At 42.5% G+C, this 24,372-nt stretch overlaps 2 protein-coding genes across 3 annotated transcripts; both read right to left on the minus strand.

Moving 5' to 3' along the window:
- Positions 1-237: 237 nt before the first annotated feature.
- Positions 238-2,641, minus strand: LOC128301865 (UDP-glycosyltransferase UGT5-like). Its single transcript, XM_053038517.1, has 3 exons — positions 2,566-2,641; positions 1,656-2,127; positions 238-1,594 (listed from the first exon to the last, which is right to left on the minus strand). The coding sequence occupies exons 1-3, from the start codon at positions 2,566-2,568 to the stop codon at positions 510-512; spliced, it is 1,560 nt and encodes a 519-aa protein (XP_052894477.1). The 5' UTR covers positions 2,569-2,641; the 3' UTR covers positions 238-509.
- A 1,594-nt stretch (positions 2,642-4,235) lies between these two features.
- On the minus strand, positions 4,236-24,119 carry LOC128302492 (hyccin). Of its 2 annotated transcripts, XM_053039326.1 has the most exons (9): positions 23,944-24,119; positions 17,838-18,342; positions 17,509-17,769; positions 16,918-17,440; positions 16,724-16,840; positions 11,333-11,461; positions 10,769-11,245; positions 7,987-8,472; positions 4,236-7,875 (listed from the first exon to the last, which is right to left on the minus strand). In XM_053039326.1, exons 2-9 carry the CDS (start codon positions 17,985-17,987, stop codon positions 7,556-7,558), a joined length of 2,463 nt encoding a protein of 820 aa, XP_052895286.1. In that variant the 5' UTR covers positions 17,988-18,342; positions 23,944-24,119; the 3' UTR covers positions 4,236-7,555. The 2 variants fall into 2 exon arrangements, with proteins under 2 accessions (XP_052895286.1, XP_052895287.1); XM_053039327.1 differs by lacking the exons at positions 10,769-11,245; positions 11,333-11,461 and having other exon boundaries at positions 7,987-8,469.
- Between the last annotated feature and the right edge of the window lie 253 nt (positions 24,120-24,372).

Here is a 24,372-nt window from a genome sequence, read left to right on the forward strand (position 1 = left end):
TGCTCAAGCTTTTCTGTATGGTTTTTTAATATGTTTAAGTAAACTAAATACACTTTTATTCGGGCTTACAAACAGAAATTGAGAATAACATCTACTTTATTCGTGTATAAGGTAAGGTTTCGTTTTTTTCTCAGCGGATTGGTTTTACTCTCACATTTTACTCACCCGATTCTTGTAGTTGAATTCCACAGATTGAAGTAATATAAGCGATCTTTTTTCCCGAAAAAAATATGCTACGCTTTATTTAAAGTTGAAATGAATAATATTTACTAAAATTTGTTAATTATAGTGCTTATATAGCTGAAAATCTCTCTCATCAACGTGTTCTGTAACCTAAGCATGTAATGTTGGACGAATGTCTTGCGATTGCATACCTTTAGGCGCATTTCCATTTTATACCTACGGTGATGAACACATGAAACGCAGCACATTGAGGCACCCAAATATGTTCTTTATTTGTGTTTTTTCCTTTTCAGGCTTCCTTAGACGTTTCTCTGATTCGATTTGTATCATTCATTCTTTTGCTTTCTGTTCGTACTTTTCCCACCAAACAGATGGCCTGCAGTACGACGTATCACAATTATTCCCCCCACCAAAACGATCGCGATCAATGCAATCACGTCAAGTAACGCAAAGCTAATCCAAGGTAGATCCAGTCCGGCCGATCGGAGCTGTGGTGCGCCCTTGTAGCGTATTACATACTCTATCCAGTAGATGGCTTCATTCAATGCCGGTACCGGACGATCACGGAAAATCTGTGACACCTTCTGCATGTTCGCTTTGTAGCTCGGATTGTACAAAACTTCTTCCAGTGCCCATCGGAACGATTCTTCGGTTATGTTGGGAAAGTATAGCTTCACCGCATACCCACCCAGGGTGGCTTTGTTCATGTTGAGATGCTGATCGCAGTAGATCGGTATGCCTACCATCGGTACCGCCCGGTGCACACCCTCCTGCGTCCCCAGCAAACCACCGTGGGTAATGAACACCTTCACATTAGGATGTCCCAGAATATCACTCTGGGGTAACCAGCTGCGCACGAGCACATTGGGCGGTAAGTTTTTGATGCCTTCGTCCTCAAACTTCCACACAACTCGTTGCTTCATGGAACGAAACACTTTCAGTATAACGGATAGCTTAGCCGGAGGCATGTCAGCCGAGCGCAGGTTTGTACCAAGGCTGAAGTAAATCACACCATCCTTTGCGTCATCGATGAAGGACTGCAGGTCGTCCGGAAGCCGATTTGGTTCCTTGATGTGTAAGCCTCCTACCTGTACCAGGCCAGGGACTTTCGCACGAGTCGATGTGAGTGGGGGATAGCTGTTCAGTAGGATCACCGACACCTGTCGCTCGAGATCACTCAACCGAGGTAAGGGACCGGGAAGAAACGAGAAGTGCTTGTCCGCCATGGCCTGCTGTTCGGGAAGATAATACCAGGAACGCAGCAAAAGCTCGTACGAACTGACGAACGAGTTGTATGCTCTTTGGTACAGAGACATGTGATCGGTGAACGGGAGAAACTCGTGGGGAACGTGTGACCAGGCATTCATAAGACCCAGCATCGGACCCATGTACTGGGCGAACCCGAATGTTCCTGTTAAAATTTGTATAATTATTCAGAAAATCTGGTACAACATATCCCCCGCTAAGCTCACCTATGGACACGATCGGGACTTTGTATTTATGCGCCAGCATTAGGTACGATTCCTGGTAGAACTGCTCGGCCAGCAGCAGATCAAACTGAGTCTGATCATTACGCAGAAAGTCCATCACATTTTCGCGTGTGTATGCATACTCTGCCGTTTGAAGACCCAATGGATACAGGAAGTCCATCAACATTTGATGTATAGAGATGTCGGTTAGCTCGTACAGTGAGTCCACCTTGACCGATTTGCCCCAAAAGTCGTAGATGGGATCGATGACTATCTCCGTGAGATTTGCATGCGGTTTCTTCCTAGGATAGTTTGTGATAACCGTCACCTCATGGCCACGGTCGAGTAGCTGCTCCAAAATGCTACTGATCATCATCCAGTGGCTACGCCCGGGGAACACATTGACGGAAAGGATCCGTGCTCCATACGAGGTTTGAAGACACACGGCAAGAAAGCAAACTAACGTCAGGAGACGCTAATCACGTTGGAAGAGAAAATGATAATCCATTAGCGCATGTTCCATAACATCTCAGCCCACTGTAGGAACACATCTAGAATAGACCACGAATACAATTGCAATGCTTCAGTTTAGTAATCAGCAGTTTTGTAATGCAATGCGCTGCATTAGCCACGCAAAACAGCTTCCGCAATCAAAACATTATTCAACCTTGTGCGTCACACATTCCACTAGTCATGCCGTGTCACGTTCACAAGTACCGTCTGATGATGATGGTGCAAAAAAACGGTGAGATTTATTTAACTACAACTGTATAGCAAGTATCACGCGATACGATAACCCGCAACGCGAGTAAATAGTTAAATCACTTTGACAAACAACTGCCTCTTGAAATGTACACAACTCTTACTTCTTCATGAAAGTTGACTTAATGCTACAATTTTCACTCTATCCTACCATTTTCGATCAGGTTTTACTGGGCTTTTGGAACGAAATCTTATGAGATCACAAAACGGCACGATGTACCACTGGTGGCAACTGAACCACAACTGGAGCTTGATTTAGCTGGCAGCGCACGCCATACTCGACGTCAAGTTCAATGTCGTCGCTATGCTCGTTAGCCTTAGAACACCACTTTTTGCGAGCTTATCGCGGCGGTCAAGACCTACCTTTGAGATGCTTCCTCAAACCGTATGTGAGAGATTTACAGACGTTAGACGACTCTGAGAGAGGGAGAAAGAATTCCCCGGACGATGAGGTACTCAGTAGTGATTCCAGAGGATTTTGAAAATTGCCCACATAAATCTAATTAACACACTGTCACGCATGCTGTGGAGGGAACATGAATACGAGGTTCGGAACCGATCAGATGGAACAAAGGTTTGTATCTTTTTTGTCGTGCCGTTGTTAAGTATCCATCATTTCAGACAACGCCTTAATTGTGTCATGCTGCCGTTTGCTAATATTTGTAGACAGTTAAATAGTTATAATTACCCAACCTACATCATAGACGTCACACCATTACCAGAAGGTTAACGATTCTGTAGTCGTCCGTTTCGTGAAGGTTCTATTTTAAGTTTCGCTTCATAACAGCCTGTTACAGAACAGAACAACTGTTTGATATGGTAAGATCTCAAAGCTGATTACGATGACCACAAACTGCGAACCGTGTGCCGTAACAAGAGTTCCACACGTGTTTACACTGAAATGATAACTATAGATAAGCGGAAACATTCGTAACATTCGCTGAAACATAAAACACCTACCTGAGAAGCATCCATTAAGGGCCGATGATCCTGGTTTTCGGATTACAATCGAAACTTCCATTCCATTTCACCGTTTTGGTTGTAACGATATTATATATTTTCCTCTTCTGTACAGAGTAGATTTTTGTTTTGTTTTAATCCTCATCATTCCCAGTTACACCTGTTGCACCTATTCTTCCCGGCACTGCTTGTTTCCCCTAATAACACGGTTCTATTTCCTGTCCCATCTATAGCCATTTCAATAATGTCCTACTGCTTTGCTTGGTGTGATTGCTCCAATGTATGTTGCTCCGCCGCGTACGCTTCCCGGCATCATCTCAAATTCGTCCCACAAAGATGCGGTTAAATGCTCGCAATTAATTATTCCAGAGCACCCAATACGTGCATCGAAAGTGTCCTTTTGAACACCACCACCACCACCAAAACCGAATACGATCGTTACACCTGTACTTTACATCAGTTGCGTTACGTTATCCTCCCTTATGCCGTTTGTCACGCTGCACTAGGCGCTTTCATTTTGCGTTTAATATCGGTTTGCATATGGTTCGAGATAAATTACACTGAAAAATTGATACCTTTTTCCGTTTAATATCTGTATATATATATATGTGTGTGTGTATGTGTTTTTGTATATATCTATGTGTGTCTGTATATATATATATATAGATTCTCTGCGAACGTTTCAGCAGCAATTGCTGAGAGAACATTGTAACCGTCGCCAGACGAGGCGTGAAAAAAAGTACGATGAAGTAATGCATTTCTATGCTACCTAACCGGAGAACATACACAAACCATGCACCCATCCTGGCTTTAATAGTTACGTTTTGTGGGCTGGTTTTGCTGATCCTGATTTTTCGCTACTTAAGTATGTACACCGACGATGAAATCTAAACGATTTTGACGTTAACGAGTCTCTGTGTATAATAGGTTTTTTTTGTATATAGCTTCCCATGTTAAGGACTTCCCTCGTGCTATTAGCACACATTCATCCGGGTTTTTGAAGAGTCTGCCGACAAAAGTCTTTTGTGTGTTATTGCTCTGCCAGTAGACAAAGACCACGGTTTACACGTACTAAGAAAAAAGGGTGGTTTTTTTTACAATACTCACTTGCAAACAATTTTTGCACGCGCAAGGTAACAACAGGTGAAAGATTTCATCCTTCTTAAAACATGCTGGAAACGTAACATAACTCAGAGCAGCCTTGATGATTTTTTTTTGTTTTGGGGAGAAAATGAGAACGTGAAATGATATGTATACAACAGGGGTGTAGGGGTGCGTGCTTTATAAGCTTTCGTTCTGCGAGTGAATGTGTGTATGCCATGTTTCCTACTAGTTAGATAATATCATTTACAACAAGTTCGATCCGATAATTCCTTCGTCATAAGTCTTCGCCTCCATCCTAGCGCTTTTTGTTGTTGCCTAGTTTCCTAGCTAATGCTGATGGATCTTTTGGAAAATATTTTTGAGTCTTGGTGTTGTTCTGATGGGTTAAAATTTGACAAATTTAATGGTAAACTAAAAGTGTATACCTCTTTCCGGTCGCAAGGAACGCATAGTGAGATCCCAACATGTCCCCAACTTGTCAATCAACCGCTGAATAGATAGATGCGATGCAATAGATGCGAATTTCCTTACCCTAAATGTTCGTTTTGTTGGTTTGCTTCAACTATTGCTTTCCTGTTGTGATTTGCTGCACTGACATGGTAATTCCGATGATAAAAGGTGGACAATGGTAGATAAGAGATGATGAAGATGTAACAACAACGATGGGGGATATTGAACAACAGTTTGTAAAGATCCTGTCCCTTTCTTTATGGACACAAGTTGGAATCAGTGATTTATACGCCCCTTCAAAGAAATTCAGAGCAAGTACTTCAAGTTAGCTATTCCATTACAACATTCGGTAAAATAGACTGTGCTAGAACCGATTCTCTTCTATGTTTCTGTATTTGTGGTGTATCAGTATTGCTTCAATATATTCACATTTTTCTATGTAATACGAGAAACATATTCGGTGTAATCCCATGTTCATGTTCGAATTCGGATTAACAAATACGACCTCATTGCGTTAAGTTCCCTGTGAATAAATGACGAAGGATTCCATTTTGTATGTGTGTTCTCTGTTATCGAATTACAGAAGAAAAATTCAGTTGGTGGACGATAAAGCACCCTCACAGTATCAAAGAAACACATCCCGAGTTCTTTCACACAAACAAACACATATACAACCACATGATCATTTGTTGGCACATTCATAAGGAAGAATTAAGAAGGGATTTCTTGCTTCCGACGTCTGTTGTCGATAACAGTTTACAAATCAGCCCAAAACTTTCGATGTGAAATTAATGCCCGTGTTTCAGGAACACCGTATTGTTCCTTTTTGTTTCGCTTCGCAATCGTGTACAAACTTTTCAACCGAATTGAATAAAACTTTCTGCTTAATTACTCGTCGAAAACTGTTCCAAACTGTAATAACGCACTCGGTGACACCATCAATGAATGTGTGCGAAGCCTACAGGCAAAGAAACGCGCACATAATAACATAAAGTCGCCCACAGCTCAATGTTGATTGAGTGATTTGTGGACAAACGAGTCCGTGGATGGTAGTGTAGCCGCATTAAACGGATGAACTTTAGTTCATTTAATCATCTTAGATTCTCCACAGCTGGTTGTCCGACGTAGAAGCGGATAAGATTTGCAATCAAAATAAACAAAGTGTAAGTAAAAACAAAAGTTAGTTATGTAATATAAAACTTCCTGAAACTTCCCCCAACACAAATAAACCGAAACAAACAATAACAAGCCCTAGCAGAATGGTACTCCAAATTGAGGTAAGTCAACTTTTACAAACAGTTAGCATTTTCACACCATCCTTATCGTATTGAGCAGTTCAGCTCTAGCGAATGACAAAAGGATGCTTACATTATGGAGCTTTTCATGCACAATGAATGAACCACTAAGGATGCTAATCAAATGATGCTTACTCTAAACTTATACATTTATACCTAAATTACCCAACGAATTCTTCAAACGCAAGCATGTGCTCGTCGATAGGCCGTTAGTATGGAAAAAATGTGGTGATTTTTTCTCCATCGTTTTCCTAAAGCTCATGAGCATTCAGACGATGCCGAAGGATACGATTCGGAACAGTCGTTTCCAGGGGTTTGTTTTTCTTTTTGTGTGGGAGCTATTTTTCCAAGCATGCATCGCTAAGCACTCACCCACCCGGTGGCGAACGAGAAAGCACTCGTCGAAAATAAATGATTCGGTAATGACGGGGCTTGAACGTGAGCAAATGGCGAATTTACAATAACACGACGTTGTACAATCACCGGTGGGTGGTAAAAGGTGAGGTAAAAAGAAAAAGGGACAGAATTATCGCAATCGTTGTTTCCGCCATAGTCTTTACGCACAACGGACTAATGCTTTAGGGGCGGGAGGGAATGGACAATACCGGCAAGTGCATTATTGAAATGCAAATCCTTCGGAAGATACCATTAGCAACAACCGGGAGCCCCAAAATGTGTGGGCACCTTCACATTCATAACAGTTTTAACAACGAGCTGGAATTATTAACGGAAACGAATATCAGCAAAATGGAGACAATAAACACGCGAATGTGGAACGATTGGCATTATATAACTATAACAGAAAATGTACTATCACGAGAACAAGTGTATGATTAACATATTATTACTGCTTGATATAAAGATGTATAAAAACAAATTTAAAAAATCAAATTTAATACACAAATTAACATTATGGACATAGCTCTCACTGTGCAACGGGTTTGCCGTGAATGTCCTTATTTGGCATTGCAACAAAAAAACGCACCAAAAATACTATCTATAAACCAACCCGAAAATATTATCAATCTTTCAGTTACGCTACAGGACGATTACTCAGGGGAATATAATAGAAAAAGAGGAAAAGAATGTATGTGTGCGTATGCCCTTTTTGGGGAGGGAGAGGGTTCAATTCGATACACACTTTACATACTTAAAAAAGACCTTAGAATAGCACTGCAATACTGTATAACCTCACTTCGCGATTTTGGAACGGGTGAAGTAAAAAAAGGACAGTCGAGAAGAAGGAGAAAAACTAAACTATACGCACATATGCACACACGCACACTGTCCCGACCCAAACAAATTTCCTCCTAGCGTACTCGAATGGACAATCTAGACTTGACTAACTTGTATACTTCCGTGGTTCTTCATATCCAGTACGGTGGTTTTTATCGTGTTGCCTCCATTGCTGTTAGCGCTGTTGATGGTGGTAGAGCCGTGCTGCTGCAGCAGTTCACTGCCAGAATCGAACGATTCCCCAATGTCGAGTGACTGCTTGCCGAGTCCGCCGTTGGCCGTGGCCGCCGTTAGCGTTACGACCCCATCCGAACTGTCGCCGTTGGTCGCGTTGCACACTGGCCCGGATCCCATCAGGATGCTTCCATTCGAGAGCACAACGACAGTCGCCGGTTGGCCACCACCGACACCGGAAGCTGTAATTAGAAAGCAGATATTCAGCATCAGTAACCCGCCTGGTTGAAACCAGTTGCCTACCGCCCCTTCGCCCCTTTGCGAGATTTCGCATCAGGAACCACTTTTCTTACCACTTAATTTCTCCTTCGAGTTTATCTTCTTCGCTGATGACATAAGTGCCTTCGCCTCCTCGACGAGGGATGTTCCGCCGACGGTGATGCCTGCTGCTGTTGCTGCTGCAGTAGTGCTGTTCACCGGAAGTGTCACACCACCGCCGGAACCGGTAGAAACCAGCACAACCGGCGTCGTACCACTGCCCTCCCTATCCCTATCCTTGTCCTTATCTTTATCCTTCTCCTTATCCTTATCCTTATCTTTATCTTTATCCTTTTCCGGTTTCAGTTTCTTGAAACCACCCAGCACCTTATGCGTTTTGGAATCCTTCGGCTTGCCCGGTGTGCCCGATGCCGACATGCCGCCAGCCGTCGTACCACTGCCAGCCTTCGTGCTACCGTCCACCGATGGCAGCCCGCTCTCACCCTCTTCGTTGATGCTGGTGAGATGGTGTGGGCCACCGTTCTCTTCCTTCGTTGGGCCCTGTATTGGAATATCGTCTGCGAGAGTCGGAGTCGGGTGTTGTGTCGTCGTAGCCAGCCGCAGCGTGAATTGCAAAGAGGAAAGTAAAAGCAACGTGAAATATTAATTTAACTTTTATCCTGCATCTGAACGACGGACCGATAAACAGTTACACCGGGGTCCTGTTTCAGGAGGATTCGGGGCTGGTCTAGGGAGAGAATTTTCTTCAGACCAATTGAAACGCATTTCAACACAAACGGATAAGAGAGTAAACAATTTGCTTTACGTGCAGTATAGTCGGTGGCCTTGGGGGCATGTCCACTGAGATAGGACAAAGATTCAATCAAGCGAAAAAGGCACATCAAAGAGAAAGAATAGAGTGTAATTCGGCGGCGCAAAAGATGATATTCATTGGATATAGTGAAATGCCATTCTCCTAAGGAATTATAGGTCCGCTTTGTTTCGGACCAATCGGGTTGTTTTTTCTTCCTTTTTCTTGTCCTTGTACCTGTTTTAGCATATATGTCATTAGTTAGTTATCCCCAAGCCTCTGGAAATATGTTACTGATTCATTTGTAACAGTATTCTGTCTGTGTTTTTTATTCTTATTTCTTTGTAAGTTCTCCAAAATCGCGAATGTTTTTGAAAAACAATTGTGCAAATTTTGACAATTTTCTTCATTTTTTTCTATTTTTATTCATACGATGAAAAATATGAAAATCAATATCTCAAAAACAAGGACACAAGTCGTTACGTTGCCTACTTGGTGGGTATTCGGTACGGGGAATTCGGTACACACAATAAGCCACTTGTACAAAAAGGCTTCCGGTGTGCGTTTGTGGTTAAAGTCTGGCACGTTATTACTAAAAATAAACATTAACCCACCAAAGCTACGTGCATGTGTTTGGCGCACAGTATAAAATCAAAACAGACGTACACAAAAGAATATTGAATGACAAAAAACGTTAGAAAAACAAATTTGAAAACCAAAAACACACGCAGAAAGTTAAAATAAATTCACGTTGGTCAGAACAGACGAAGAAAAAGAACGAAAATACGCATCGGAAAACAGAGTCGCACGATGATGTGTTTAAAAGCGCTTTAAACCGAAACGACGCTATTTATAACGCAAAAATCACACACGGCTGCAACATTTTCATGTTTCTCTTTTGCCAAACATCAACGACGGCCCTACGGTGTACGGTACAAATATTGACAATAATCGCATGCCAGAATAATCCCCCAAAACGCCCCCACATATTTCGATGCCGCCCCCAGGAAACCGGAGCGCAACATATGAAAGGAAAACAAAATCCAATGTGGATGGAAACACGTGACGGACATACGAGATGGTGGTGCTGGTGGTGGTGGTTTTGGGGTGCACAAACAATCTCAGAATAAAGTCGGTGAAAACCCTTTTGTACTGACAATAAACATGTGATGATATATGCCCAGAACAAGCCGATAGCTGAATAAAAGAGATCAACATAGGAGGAACAACCTTAAGCAGATATTAATTGGAAGGCCTTCATAAGGAGAAAATCATAATTTTAATGAGTATAGTGAGAAGAATAGTAGTGCCGCTTTACTCGCATTACTGTGGTAGCATATGAGGCCATAGAGTGCATGATGTGAATGTCTGATGTTCTTCAATCATTTATCACCTAGTGGCGTAAAAGATTAATAAGTGAACTGTATAGCCTTTGGTGCAACAACAGTCCACAGTGACACGTGAGGGAAATAGAAGCAGTAGCATCTTTCTTATACTGTGTGCATTGAGTGATGAGGTTTGCGTGAAGACATCTCCGTTCAACATGTGCGAATATAACAAGCAGAACGTCAGCGCAGTACCCTGCAAACATGTGACCGAGTTTAGCAAAGTAAAGGAAGAAAATTAAAAAGAATTACAAAATCGCACACTCAAATGGCCAACAGCGGAAAAGAGGCACACACACAGCCGGTGGGTTTGCAGCGGAAGCGATTGGGAATTGTAGAAGACGTCATTGGCTTGCCTGTTTCCAACTGTACCTTCCGTGTTGCGTCGTACAGATGAAGTGAGGTTAAACGATGGTGCCTTTTCATTCTTGCGTCCATGAGCTTGAATGCATTTACAGCGCCATCGGCATTTCGATGGTGATATCTTCTAAATCTGGTGTCATGAAGTGGCTAGATTGACTATTAGCTATCTAAAGTTGTGGATATTACGTAAGGCTCGTTCTTATAGCATTGCGTAGCAGTTGTGTGAAGTTGGCCCCTAGATGGTTATTCACTCATATGCCCTCTTGGAGCTACACGTTCAGCTATAGTGAAAGGTGGGGCATCCTTAGTAAAGTCCAGGAATAGTGGACGTTTGTATGAGATGGATCGTTGCCGGCCTTCCATTCACTATTAACGCTGCCAACTCATCGGAATCCGAATCCTGCAGACTGCTGTCCAGCTCCTCGTACAATCGAGCTCCTGCACTAGCACGAGCCTCTGATCGATTAACCGGCGACTGGTTCTTGCTCGAGAGGAATTTCTTGCGTCTCAGCGAAGCTGGGGAGATACTGCTGCTCGAGTTTACGTCCTCCACCTTGCCTGTACCTAACAGCAACTTGTGTTTGGGTGAATCGGCCGGACTAGAATGACGCGTCGAGCCGGCCGATCGTTTCGGGGAGTCTGCTTCCTCCTCAATGCTAGCCTGCTTCGTACCAGCGGCACCAGTTCCATTGGCGTTTGTCACCGTAGCCGATGTAGTGTTCGTCTTCCAGCCCCAATTTTTCCACTTTCGTGAGGATTCTTTCTTTTTCGGTTCGGTACGGGGACTGTTGGAATCTGGGTCGCCAGCGAGATCCTGACTATTGCTCAATGCAGCTGCAGCCAGAATACTTGCGCTTCCGACAGTAACCGATCCTCCGGTACCAGCAGACTGTACTATTCCGGATCCACTCGTAGGACCGTTTCCTATGTCCGCATCAATCATCGCCAGCTTGCTCATCATTTCCTGCTGCGTTGACTGTAGTGCATTCACAAACTCAACCTCCAGATCGTCTGAAGAGTGACAAAACATGGCATAGTAGCAGCATCAGCGAACCATGAGGAATCAACAGTAAACCATACCACAAATAGTGGTTTTTCGATAAAACAATGTCAATCAAGTGTACGGTTACGAGTTCCGCAGAAAAGGAAAAAAAGATTAAGAGGAAAAATTAGAGGAAAAGAAAGAGAGAAAAAATCATTTGTTACATCAATCAGATCACAGGATAGAGGGCAATGACGGCAAGATAAAACGCCATAGATCCTTTTCATCACAGCTCAAAAGCAATTCTGAAATTCAGGTGCGTTATTGATACTGGGAGCAGAAGAGTAGTTAAATACAAGAAAGAGCCAAAACCATAGCTAAGAATTCATAAATTTACATCGCACAGCCCTTTTCTGTACACACCATCGGAACAGGAAGGATGTAGATATAGATAAAGATACAGTTTAGTTACAAATAGGGAAAAATTGTAGAAAACAATTAACGATTTAAAAAAAAGCACAATAAAGATGGGAACTAATTTAGTAAAATCAATATTAATAAAAGCATGTGAAGTTAGGAAAGATGATGCAACTTGCAGAAGGCATTAGTTAATTGAATCGGATATTATCACATTCTGCATTTCGGTCTGATCGGTCTGCTGAATCGTTTTGCAACATGCAGATCTTTCTTAATGCAGTAAGAAAGACAAATAAGCAGAAGCGCTTTCTCTAGCAAAACATTCGCAATAAATGTTTGTTTAGCAATGACATGATCCTAAAGAGTACAGTTCTCAAAAGCGAAAGTTGAAGACTCGAGGTAGAATGAAAACGATTGGAACAAAATAATTGGCATTTTTCATTTCGTTAGAAAGAAAACAATCATGTTCTGCTTTTCATTATCATAGGCTTGCTCTGGACATTGGCTGTCTAACACAGTGTCCCCAATGGGAGAAAGCAACTCCCTCATTAGTAGCCAAGCTCGCTTTACTTGGAGGGCTTGTGTAACATTGTAATTAATTGCAGTGGGATGTTAGATTTCAAAACCATAGTTTTCAAACGGACGCCTTCGTACCAGAACTCAACTATTATAGATACCCACATCGGTCAGACTCAACATGCATGCGCATCATGCAATGATCCAAGAAAATTTCCCATCATCCTCACTCGCCCAGCTCCGTGACCAACAGGACCGGAGATTGGACGATTATTCAACAAAGATTCCACTTTCCCGTCCTCAGTTTCGCATTAAGGGGGAGAGAGAGCGAAACAGAAAGTGATCGATAACGAGCTGTGTGTTGATATATTGTATCGAGAGATTTATGTTACACCTCCGTAAATGGCCATCGACAAATCCTTCCGTATATTTTTTTTTGCGTAATCATTTACAATGACGATACGGAACAAGCTGAAGCACACATTAATGGAGTTCGGTCACGTTTTCCGGCATGCTCAATGACATGTGAGTCAGACAGGTGCCTTACTTCGAATCTCACCGCAGAGATGCGATAGTATCGTGACGTGGTTATCTTGTCTCGGTTACATGTTTTAATTGTCCGTTGAATTTTTGTTCTGTTTATAGATTTAAATAATCTCCGGATGGACCAACGGTTCGGTCAATACAGAAAAACGATATAACATAATTCGTTGAGAAACAATAGTGTTGTGTTATGCAAGGTTGTGTTGTGTTATGCATCCATAACAATTATGACTTTATTGAAACGAATTGGTCTCGAAACGAATGCAATCCGTCTAACTAACTTGGCTTTTAATAACAAGTACCGAGAAGGTTTCTTTAACTTCATAACTTCACTTTACGTCTTTTATGCATCCATGCTTTAAAGTCTTTAAAGTTCAGTCACTTTATGGACAAGATATTCCAAACGACTACCGAAACTTTCGTGGTCTTTGTGGTCTAAATTCGTCATCGCTGACTGTGTACTAAATTTGATATCACTACCTACCTACTAGGATATCAAGAGCCTACCGACAATGGGGCGCACATGTAACAATAAAGGACATATGGGACAATAGAATATACACACACACCGTGCACTACCACAAACGTCTAGTCGGAAAAGGAACGGAAAGTTTCAAAAGCGATCCATTGCAGCCGATTTACAATAGGACTTCGTCTCAGGACTTCGGGCCATGTCTGAAGCCATGTCTGACAAGCTAATTAGAGCGGAAAGACTGTTTTTCTGAGCAACCTTTCTCTTCGACCTACGGCATAGTAGTTTCACACCCCCAAAAAGGACCATGTAAAGAGTTTCACAGTCCATCTGATTTCGCTTTTAACAAAAGTGTCTCTGCAAACCGATGTTTTGCGATGAATGACCCTTGCCACGCAGCAGTTGTTCCACTGTTCTTAACTGTGAAGCTATAATTCATACATATTTGAGCAAGAGCTTCACAAAGGTAACAGAAAGACCGAGGCAGTTTCTTTATACCACCAGGACGGACAACATCGTAAATATACCCGCGCAGCATGCAAACGTGACACACGTCTTGTACAACCAGGCAGGCAATCCTATTTCACATCGAGCACACATCAGGATATGATAGAAACATCAGAAAACGTCCCATGAGAAATGATAGTATCGCATCCACTTCGATGGCAAAAGACAGCAGCAGTTTGAGGGATAGAAACATCGAAGGAAGATTTAAACTTTTAAACTGAAGAAGGTCACCATCATTTCCCGGGCATTGGGATACACGCCACACCGAAAGAAACACCGGTACACGAAAAAAAAACATTGAGGTATGAGCCACAAAACTTACTTTCTAAACTTTGGCACAGTTCTCATTCCTTTGGACACGTCTTGTTACATCCCGGACAACTCACATGAGTCATTCCATCGGAGAAGCATCCGACCGCTTTCACGGAACTCACCTTCTGCTGTATTCTCGTTTCTAGATCCCTAAAGATCCTAACCGTACGGGCGTACGTCGAACTTTAGCGTAAGTGGAGAGTGAGTAAAAAGTTTTACTGCAAATTTATTTCACACCTATCTAGTGATTATTATCAGATTGGTATATGCTTCGAAACAGGAACATAGGATCAAGGTAACTCAATGATCTTTATGAAACAGATCCAACCACCGAATTTTTCGAAGTGTTGGTCTATTTTTCGAATATTCGAACATCTGGCAAGAGCTATTCACTATCTGGTTAAGGATGGTTTCGACTAACACACGAACTTGCTCCATTTCATACAGTTTTATCGTTGCCTGTGGTACGAAATTTTCTTCTAGTATCGGAGAGAAAATCATAAAAACGAAACAAACTATTAAATAAAACCATCGGCTTTGGTGTATATGGTACGGTATAAGCGGCAGGTGGTACAAATGTAAAGGAATCATTTTCAATCCGTCGTCTTCGTCGCGTGAATGAGGGCTGACAATAAGAACCCATCAAATATATCATGCCACAATCAAGTTAAAGAGCAATGTTTCAATTCAGAACCGTCCACCGACTATGACAACCAGAAGGTGGGATGGAAAGCATAAACAAACAAACGCAAACGCTTGGTGAATAAAGTACACCCACCATGTGTCTTCCCAGTTGCTCCCATCCAATTTCGTACAAGGGTGTCGCAAACAACTGCTATGTTTCTGCCTTTTTAGCCAATAATTACCTCCCCGGGCCACACCACGAGCCATGCGACTATAGTTTGTCTCCTCCCAGCAAAAGAAACGGTTTCAATTCTTGCCGTTTGCTTTGCTTCTTCGTACGACTCTCGTTTCCACAAACGGATAAACGTGGCATGCTCTGTTAACACTGATGTGGGATGATGATACCGATATCAAATGCCATCTTCCAATGAATGTAGGTAGAGATCTTGTTCGGAGAATCCGTGTGCGAATTGTGATACCGAATCCCAGGCCAAGCACAAATGCGCGGAGTAAAACAGGAGAACGGTAATCATTTAGCGTACTATCGCCGGCAAGAGATGCTGATCCGGCATTCAGCATGTGACGCGATTCGAATTATCCTACCCACATACACTCCCCTCTCGTCTGATACGTTTGACTGAACCAGATTGACGATCCCATCGCAAAAAGCCAAACAAATTACCTACATCGGTTTGGAACGCGCTTCAACCAATTGTTCCGCAGTGATCCGCCTACACTATATCGGAATGGATCTGCTGCTATCTCCAGGATCCTTTAACTGATTACGACACGCTACAGTGGCGCTGTTGACAGATACAGTGTGATTACGATAATTTGAAGCATTATCATTGAAACATTGCCCATTGAAACATTGGATAGAACGAGCAACCCGTTAATTGGTTGCTTCAGTGTACGCATTGTGAGACTTTCGGACCGGGAAAAACAACTTGTGAAAACTTTTGATGCAAATTAAACACATGTTTTGAGTGAAAAGGTTGAAATGGATTGTGAGTTGGACGACTAGAACGAATGGAAATGGAACGAATGAAACGAACATTAAATAGGATATTCTGATATGATTGGAACAGCAAATCAATTAATAAAACCAAATCAAAATGCCTTTCCATGTCGGTCCAGAGGATCCCGAAATTGTATCGGGGCTTTTTGTGTTGAGAAAACATGTCACATCACCGAGGGACAGTGTTATACCAGATGTTACGTGGAATATTTATACCCGGGGACCTCAGGGAGAAAGGGAAATCAATAATCCAAAACAACTTTAATGTCTCATTAATGAACAAACTAATGTTAACATAATTCCGTACCACCATAAATCGAAGCAAAAAGAAGACAAATCAATTTGCGTGGACGCGATACCACGGGGAAAATCATGCGTTTTTTAAATCGATGGAATGTGTATGAGAGCCAGGCTAGTAACAGATGAAGGAAGAATAAAATTTCCATAACAGAATTCAGGAAAACAAAACAAACAATTTCGCAAAGAACACCACATTGAACAGCGAAAAAGCTTAAAGCATCAGTAAATGGGCCCGTTTCTAAGCCAAGCAACGAGAAAGAAGCGGCCGCTGAACGATGTTGGCTGCTTGGTATTAGATGGACCAGTATTGTAGAAATGAAGGTAAATGGATTATCGTCATCCGCCATCCTTTTGGCAGGTGGTGACTAATGGAGGTAGAGTGACGATTCGAAATTTTTGGGCACTTGCAAAGTTCATCAATCGTGTACCACAAATCGTCACTCCGTCAACACAGCCTTTTGGGTGTGGCTTTCCAAAATAGACGGTAGAGAATGGAAGTGCCACAGAAGGGGTTAAATTTAACGGATGGAATCTTATCGGCGTAAAGCGACCGCCAACAAAATAGGACACCGGACCACTTACCTGGTAGCTTCTTCGTACGGAAGGAGGCGTTCGTAATCATTGACTTCGACACCGTCACCGTAGTTGTAGCGGGCGTCAATGCAACACTAATACCCATCGGACCGTCGCTGGGTTGACCTTTAGGCAGAAGAAAGAAAAGCAACACATTCAATCAAAAATGGTTTTGCCAAATATTACACCAATTGTGAACTTACCGGAAGGATTGGCATGCAACGAGTTGCGTATCGCATTCGTCACCAGTATCACCTCGGGAAGCATTTCGTAGCACGCGCGGCTGTGCAGATCCGTCACCGCTTCGATCGCCGCCGACGCAAACTCGTTAAACATGGCGAAGTAATTGGCGTGTGCCAGCTCCACCAGGAACTGGGAGTTCACTGCGATCCGTGGCGGTGGTCGGACGACGTGTGATGGGGCAGCCATCGCCATCGGTTGTTGGGGTGAGATCGGATCGTTACCGTACGATGAGCGGTGCATATGGCCACCCGGTACCTTCGGGAAACCCTGGTTCACCAGCAGCGAAGTCGTCTTACACAGGTGATACAGGGCGGGTTTGTGGATCTGATTCAGCTGCTGGTTGTACGTGAACAGCAGCGCCGTCATCACCTTAAGCCGGTTCTGCGCGTTGATCGATTCGATCGATGGTAGCGGTCCCCAGTTAATATCCTTATTGCTATTCTCCTCCCACCTTCGTAGATCACTTGGTTGTAGGCTTTTTTCCTATAACACAAACGAACCCGTTTCTTAAAAACTTTGTATATTTTAAGAACATTACAATAAACCCATACCTCATGGTAAACGGATGCCTGCGCCAGGACGGGCATTCGAAAAGACACCACCTTCGGACTGCCATCATCCGAACTAACCTCAATGTTGTAAATGCAGATCAGTAGCGTTTCGATCGACCGGCAACCTTTCTTGTCGCCGAGAGCCACCGAGTTTAAATACAGATAGATCAACATCGGCACAAACTGCAACGTAAACCGGCGCAGTTCGACTTCGTTCGACCGATAGAAATTGCACAGCTGGTTGCATATCGGATGGATTAGCTGTAAAGAAAAGATCTTCAACGTTAAAACAATATTCCCCGGTTGTCGAAATGATAGATCACACGTACATCCTTGTATTTCATCCGCTCATTCAGGATGGTGTACAGAGCCTTCGAGATCTCGAAATCATTCTCGTGCTGGGCGGCAAATGTGCGTAGTTCCGATTCCTGCAGGGAACTGTAGTCGGAGATCCAGTCGGCAATGATCGCTTCCGCCATTGCTTTCTTCTACCGATGCCGATCTACCCACCGCACGCCACTGACGTTTTGTCACAGCAAAGTGATAAGGAGCACACCGGTAATCCCGTCTGCCAGAGGTATTCTCTCTCCTTCGAAGCCTTTTCCCTGCGAAATCTTCGCTGCCGGCTCACGTGCTACGTTCTTCTTCTGTTGCGGCACATCCGGAGGCAATCCTTACGTCAAACTGTCTCGACGCCACGTCCACGTGTTTGTCCACGTAGCTATTTGTTCGATCACAGCTGTTTGCAATGGTCACTTTTAATCGTTCCTCACTGTGACCGGCTTAATAATACGTTTCTCAATGCGACAAGTCATACATTGAGTAATATTTGCACTGTAAATTAGAAAGAGCAAATAAAAAACATGTTGATTAAGCAGTAAGCTTATGATGATGTCATCATTACACAAAAAAATTAATCGACTGCAGCCATACGCGATGATCGCAACGGCCAAATAAACGATGTCTTCAACAGTGGAAATAATTCAAACACCGATTGTCTCTTCGTGCTAATTTACAACACCTGCGTATTGAATTGTACGCTGGAAACTGGGTGGAAATTCTTCCGCTTCGTATGAATTACATAGCATATTGTAGCGAATTTTCACAGCAAAAGCCAAGAATAATCATTAACCCATCTCGCAGAAGAGCGTTTTAGTACCATGTTTACCGTTTCTCTTCCAACGGCAATCTACACGGCACGTTTTACGATAAGAGTTTCTAGCGAGCTCACCCACAAACGTCCAGATAAACTCACAAACGTGCTGCCACAATACGAATTGGCTCAATCCTTTCTTTACTGTTGGCGCTTTTTATTTATTAATCGCCATTTCGCTTTCCTCCTTTAAAAAGGGGTTGTAAACTCACACTGGTAGAGCAATTTCTTCCTTAGCAATAACTTGTTATTCAACGCCCAGCATTGTGCCGACTGACTCGCGCCTCGTGCCGCCGGAACTTCTGCTGTCTGAAAATGATGGAGAGCAAATACAACCAAAGCCTAGGAAGATCGCTGAGCTACTATTTTAACAGAAATCGATTTCAATCCACTTATTGAGCTCAATGTAGAGTCCCAGGAGGCGGACTTTTACTTGAATCGCTAGACACCAATAACGGACCAAGGAAGATTTCGCCATTTCGCTATACTCACAGACATTTCCGTGCAAACAACTGTCAGTCCTAAAAGAAGGACTGTCTTCCAGTAATGGACCACCTGGTTTGGTTTTTTTAATACATCGAACACCATTTAATGGATGGAGCGGTAGAAAGAATGAAATAGATTCGGCAAGCGTAGTATATTCGTTGAAGTGATGGAAAAATGGGGCGGAGAGTGTGATAATCAATCCTATCTAAATCTGATTAATTCGCCGTGCAGCAATTCTATCTAAATCTGATTTAATCACTGAGAAGAAGATTACTGGATGTTGTTTCAATTACACTGTTAGAGAATAAATCAGATAAATCTTCGTTGAGTGAACTGATAATTGTTTAACTTTTAGCATCTTCTGCTGTCAGAACTACAGAACTGACTTTTTATAATGACGTTAGACGGATAGTTGTTGTTGCGGGAAAATGATCCGAATGGGATGTAATATCAGTCCAGTCGCGAGAGACAAGTGCCTCCATTACACCACAAGGTTGCTATTAGTGAAAATGGTTATATTAAATGAACAATCCTGAAAGATGAGCAGGCTTTCAGTAAGTTGAATTAAAATTAAACACCTGAATATTGGAAATAGAGGTAAGTTCCAACTGAGATTTGTACCTATTAACCATTACTAATATTCATTAAACAACCTCTAATTTGACAATTTAAAACGAATGAACAACTCACGACGAGTGCGCTTGATACCCTTATCAATCTATCATTTAATCTTACATTTAATTATCTATAAACATTCCCTATTAATGATTTGCATACTTTCCGTTGATTCTGATGACGGCACATCAAAACTACGAACCCCTCCTTTCCAACGAAAACTTTCCTTCCACGACAGTATGGCTCAATTTTGAACCGATTGAACTAACCATAAACCATAAGGTAGCTTCCAGTCATCGTTAGACATCCGACCCCACGAAACCCCCTGGCCGTTAACAACGAACATTAACCATCCAAAGTTTATCTTCAACTAACATGTAACGTTTGCACCAGCACAGCTCAACCGGAGACGAGAAAACGCGACGAAACAAAACACCCAATTATTACTTTCACACGGGTTAGAACAAGTTTCTACCAGCCAGGTCGGGTTGAACCGTGACCAAGAACCATGACATTGTTCTAACTTCTCTTCGGCTTCCTGGATTAGGCGCTGGTGAAAGCATCGAATTCGTCACTTTCCCCAAACGCACAGTAGTGCGGGAACCTCTAAGCGAAGATTGCACTTAACTGTCTTTACCGTCAGACATTGTTACTGACGTGGATAGAGGGTAAACTTTTCGCCCGCATACTTTGTACAAGTAGAGTAACACAACAAAAACATAAACGACATCCTCACACACCTTGACCTAACTGACTTTCACAGCTCCACAGACCTGAAAAAGTTTACACATTTTGGAGTAAACGTCAAACATAAGTAACCGTGATCTAGTAAGCCACAACTTCACAGCCCTTTCGCCAATCGTTTCGTAGATTTCAAAACAATGTTTACGTCACTTTGACTAATATCAACTCGCGGGTCTCTTTTCCTTTATGTGTGTCTCTTAGGCCTGGCTATGCATCTAGACCAACTGCATACGGGTTCCAATGCGCGGTTTGTGCCAACCACTATAATTAACCATTAGCAGCACCATCACACAACCGATGATGCCTTTACGCGTAACTTTACGTAACGCATTTAACACGCGACGATGCTAGTGCTGTTCAACGATAAAGTCATTCTGAGAGGTAAATCGGGTCAACTGAAACTTCCAGTACGACTAACTGGCGCACCGGAAGGTCTCCTTGGTACATCGACCGACTAGGGAAGACAGGTGTACCCACATGCATTAGCGATGAGTACGTTGACAAGCATGCAACACGTGTAAATAATTGTATGATGGTTGTTAAACAGGAGCATAAAAAACCTGGTTCTATAGAAGCAAGGGAGGAAAAACCCCTTTTAGAAAGAGTTTTAAAGCTTTGAACAGCAAAACCACATTTATACCTAACGTATAGCAGATCCACATCTTTACATCTTTACCAACTTAAACCCCATCTCACAGAACAAAAACAACTACCATCTAGACCACAAGTGTGCTAAAATCCCGGAACAGCTCGAGGCAATTATGCGCCTCCATTACCAAACCAAACGGTCAAACTCTTCCAGCCCCTGGCTGCAAACGTCAATGTCGAGATGTCAACGAGTGCCACAACACGTTCGGCTTTTGATACTTAATTATACCGCGATGATCCAATTAAACCATCATTACCCTCCCCCGACGGGTAAGGACTGAACTTTGATGATTGTGGATGGAATGTGGCCTAACGGAGCGGATTCTTTCTTTTATTCCTATCCATGAGCTCCAATTTCGTACCAAATGCGAGTAATGCAAGCGCGTTGGATCGAGTACAACCATTTTACTGGCCGCTTTGGGGGATTGTGGCAACCAGGGACTACCTGCCAGCGCAGCAATTCGTCTGTTCTTGTTGAATTGATGCCAAAAATTGTTTGCCGGTGCATTTGATTTCAAAACATTGGTATATTTTTGTATTGTTTCTTGGTGGTTTGATGAAAACGCAAGAAGATCATTCATGTTATACGATGTTATGAATTCTATAAAACAATTATTAGAATTGCGTCTCATACTATTATTAGTACTTAGATCCATTTCTCAAAATTTTAACCACCATAAATATTTCATTGTACAATGGCTTTATGTTATCCCGAAACGGACCACTTTAATTGCCATTTTAACGCCCGCAAACACACGATAACGATGTAATTATATACGCAAGCAATGGAATGCCTTATCTACCAAACCCTAAATGGCCATGTTTGTACGACTCATTGCCAGTTCAGCTCAGTGGATCTTCGTTGTCAGAATGCTAGCAGTTTATCGCCTTGCTAACATACGGTTACAATGCTTCACCATGTTTAATGTTCAAAATAATCAAGCGTATTTAATGCAAGCGCGAAATAGGAAATACGTTTCAAGCGTGTGAGTTTGTATTTATCCTCCAACCAAACCCAGCTCGATTAAATTCATTTATTCCTGTGGACATGCTCTAGACGTAGTGATAGAGATAAATGACGAAATCGGTCAATCATATCTTCTGTAATCATTTCATACTATATCTCACTCATATCCAAACGAAGACCAGACCATGTTTATCGCCAGGTTGCTTGTAAATTGACAAAACTAATCGTGCTAAAGGTGAAAACTTATGTTATATATTATATTCAAAAGAGAGTCTTAGAAAGAATTACTCAGGAATCAAAGTCTCTTTATCATAGGTATTCCCTCATCATCATCATAATCTGTATATCCAATTACTCCGGAAATAAGTGTTTTCTACAGCAGTTTTGCCTATTATTCAATAGTGAATAGTGGTTTTCATTTCGTTGTTGAAAAATGAATATGATATACAATTTATGGTATGGGTATACAATGACCTGCCTTTTTCAGTAATAAAACTAAAAACTAAAATTAATACAAAATCAATTCAGTACCAAGGTACAATACGGTACGAGACAAAAACCTGCCTCGGGGGTTAAATTTAGGCGTTACTTAATCGAATCGATATTCAAAATTGAGTAGAATTCTTTTCCCCCATGCCTCTGGAACGAAATATTTTTCGATAACACCACATACCTCCCGGCATCAGCACTGCTGCATTCGAGGAAACCCTAAGGTGACCTTTACTGCTGGGAGTGTCCACAACGCAAGGAAAGCATAGACACACAGAACAAATGCGATAATAAATGGCCACATGCATACACACGTCGTGCCACAGCCGTTTGTGCATATTCGTGCATCGATTGATTGGGGTCAAGGTTCTTTGCTATCGGGGTCGGTTTCTGTTCTGCAACCTACGCATTTCAAGGCCACAAGGAAAACATTGCACTTAAAGCTCATGACTCGGATTTCAAACGGTCGTTTTCATCTTCACGCTTCTGGGTATCAGTAATCGCTGTTCCTTTCCTTATCTACCTCTTTATGCTGCAAAAGGAATGTTAACGAAGATCATGAGGTCATTTCTTAAAGATTTGATACACATCATTTACCTTCCAAATTCTCTGTTCTGGTATGCTACCTTACCATTGCACCAGGGAGAAACCAGATAGCATAACGCTGTTTATCACGCCTACTGATTATGTTATGATTATAGGGTTTTCCATTAGTTGGGAAAATCTTCAAACGTGGCTTGACTCGATGTTTTCAGCCACACACCGATGGCTAGTTCAATTCTTCACACATCAAAGTAAACTTTACGCTTGACGATGACGAACTTGGTGTGCTGATGATATCATTCGGTTTCCCCCTTTCACGAAACAACACACGGTTCCGCCAGCTTTGTCGGTGGTTCGACAACTTCACAACAATCGAGCTGGTTTGTTTTCCTGCATTTTTGGCAAGGAAAACTTCACCTCGAGTGGGCTATGGTTAGCGCGTTTTGACGTAACACCTCGCTGTTGATGAACTCGCGAAAGAGCTGGCCGTTCCCGTGGCTCACAGTGGCTTACCACCTCACAATATTCCTTTCTTGCACACCTCTGTACAACGATTAGCTCGAAACACTAATAAACTAGGGCAGACACCTGAACAAAAACGTGCTTATCAGCTTCTGATTATACATCGGAACTCGGACCACTCGATTTTTCACACTGGACACTAACGGAGCTGTTGGACCGTGTGGACGCCAAACCGATACGTACACGTTACGCCATGCTACACTCCTTCCTATTCCCCACACACCTGAACCACATGCAAGGAAACACTCAACCAAAAGCACTGAATTACCTTCGAAAAACTCCTCCTTCGGTGTCAGCCGGAGACACCAGATCACAATCCCGATGGGATGACGGTACCAATGGAATGGATTTTGAAGATTTGCACTTCCCGAACTGGGGCCACGACTCGCGAAACCCGTGGAATACTTTGGAACGGGAATACGCGGGGGCGAACCGCCTGCTACGATAAGATCACACACCGCCGCGCAGCGAGAATAGGATTATTAGCGAAAAATCGACCCTCTTGCTTGTTTCCTTGCTTTTCCGTCAGTTATTGCTAAATCTTTTTTTTCTTCGACTGACACTGTGCGCGGATGTTTGTCAACCGTTGGGCTTGAACGATGACAGATTCAAGAGCAAAATTTACGTTCTTGTTAACTTTTTCATGTTTTTTAACTGCCTCAGCTTGCTAGAGTTGTAAATCATAGATATAAAATAA

The sequence above is a fragment of the Anopheles moucheti genome, chromosome 3 (genome assembly GCF_943734755.1).
Source record: "Anopheles moucheti chromosome 3, idAnoMoucSN_F20_07, whole genome shotgun sequence".
Taxonomy (NCBI): Eukaryota; Metazoa; Arthropoda; class Insecta; order Diptera; family Culicidae; genus Anopheles; species Anopheles moucheti.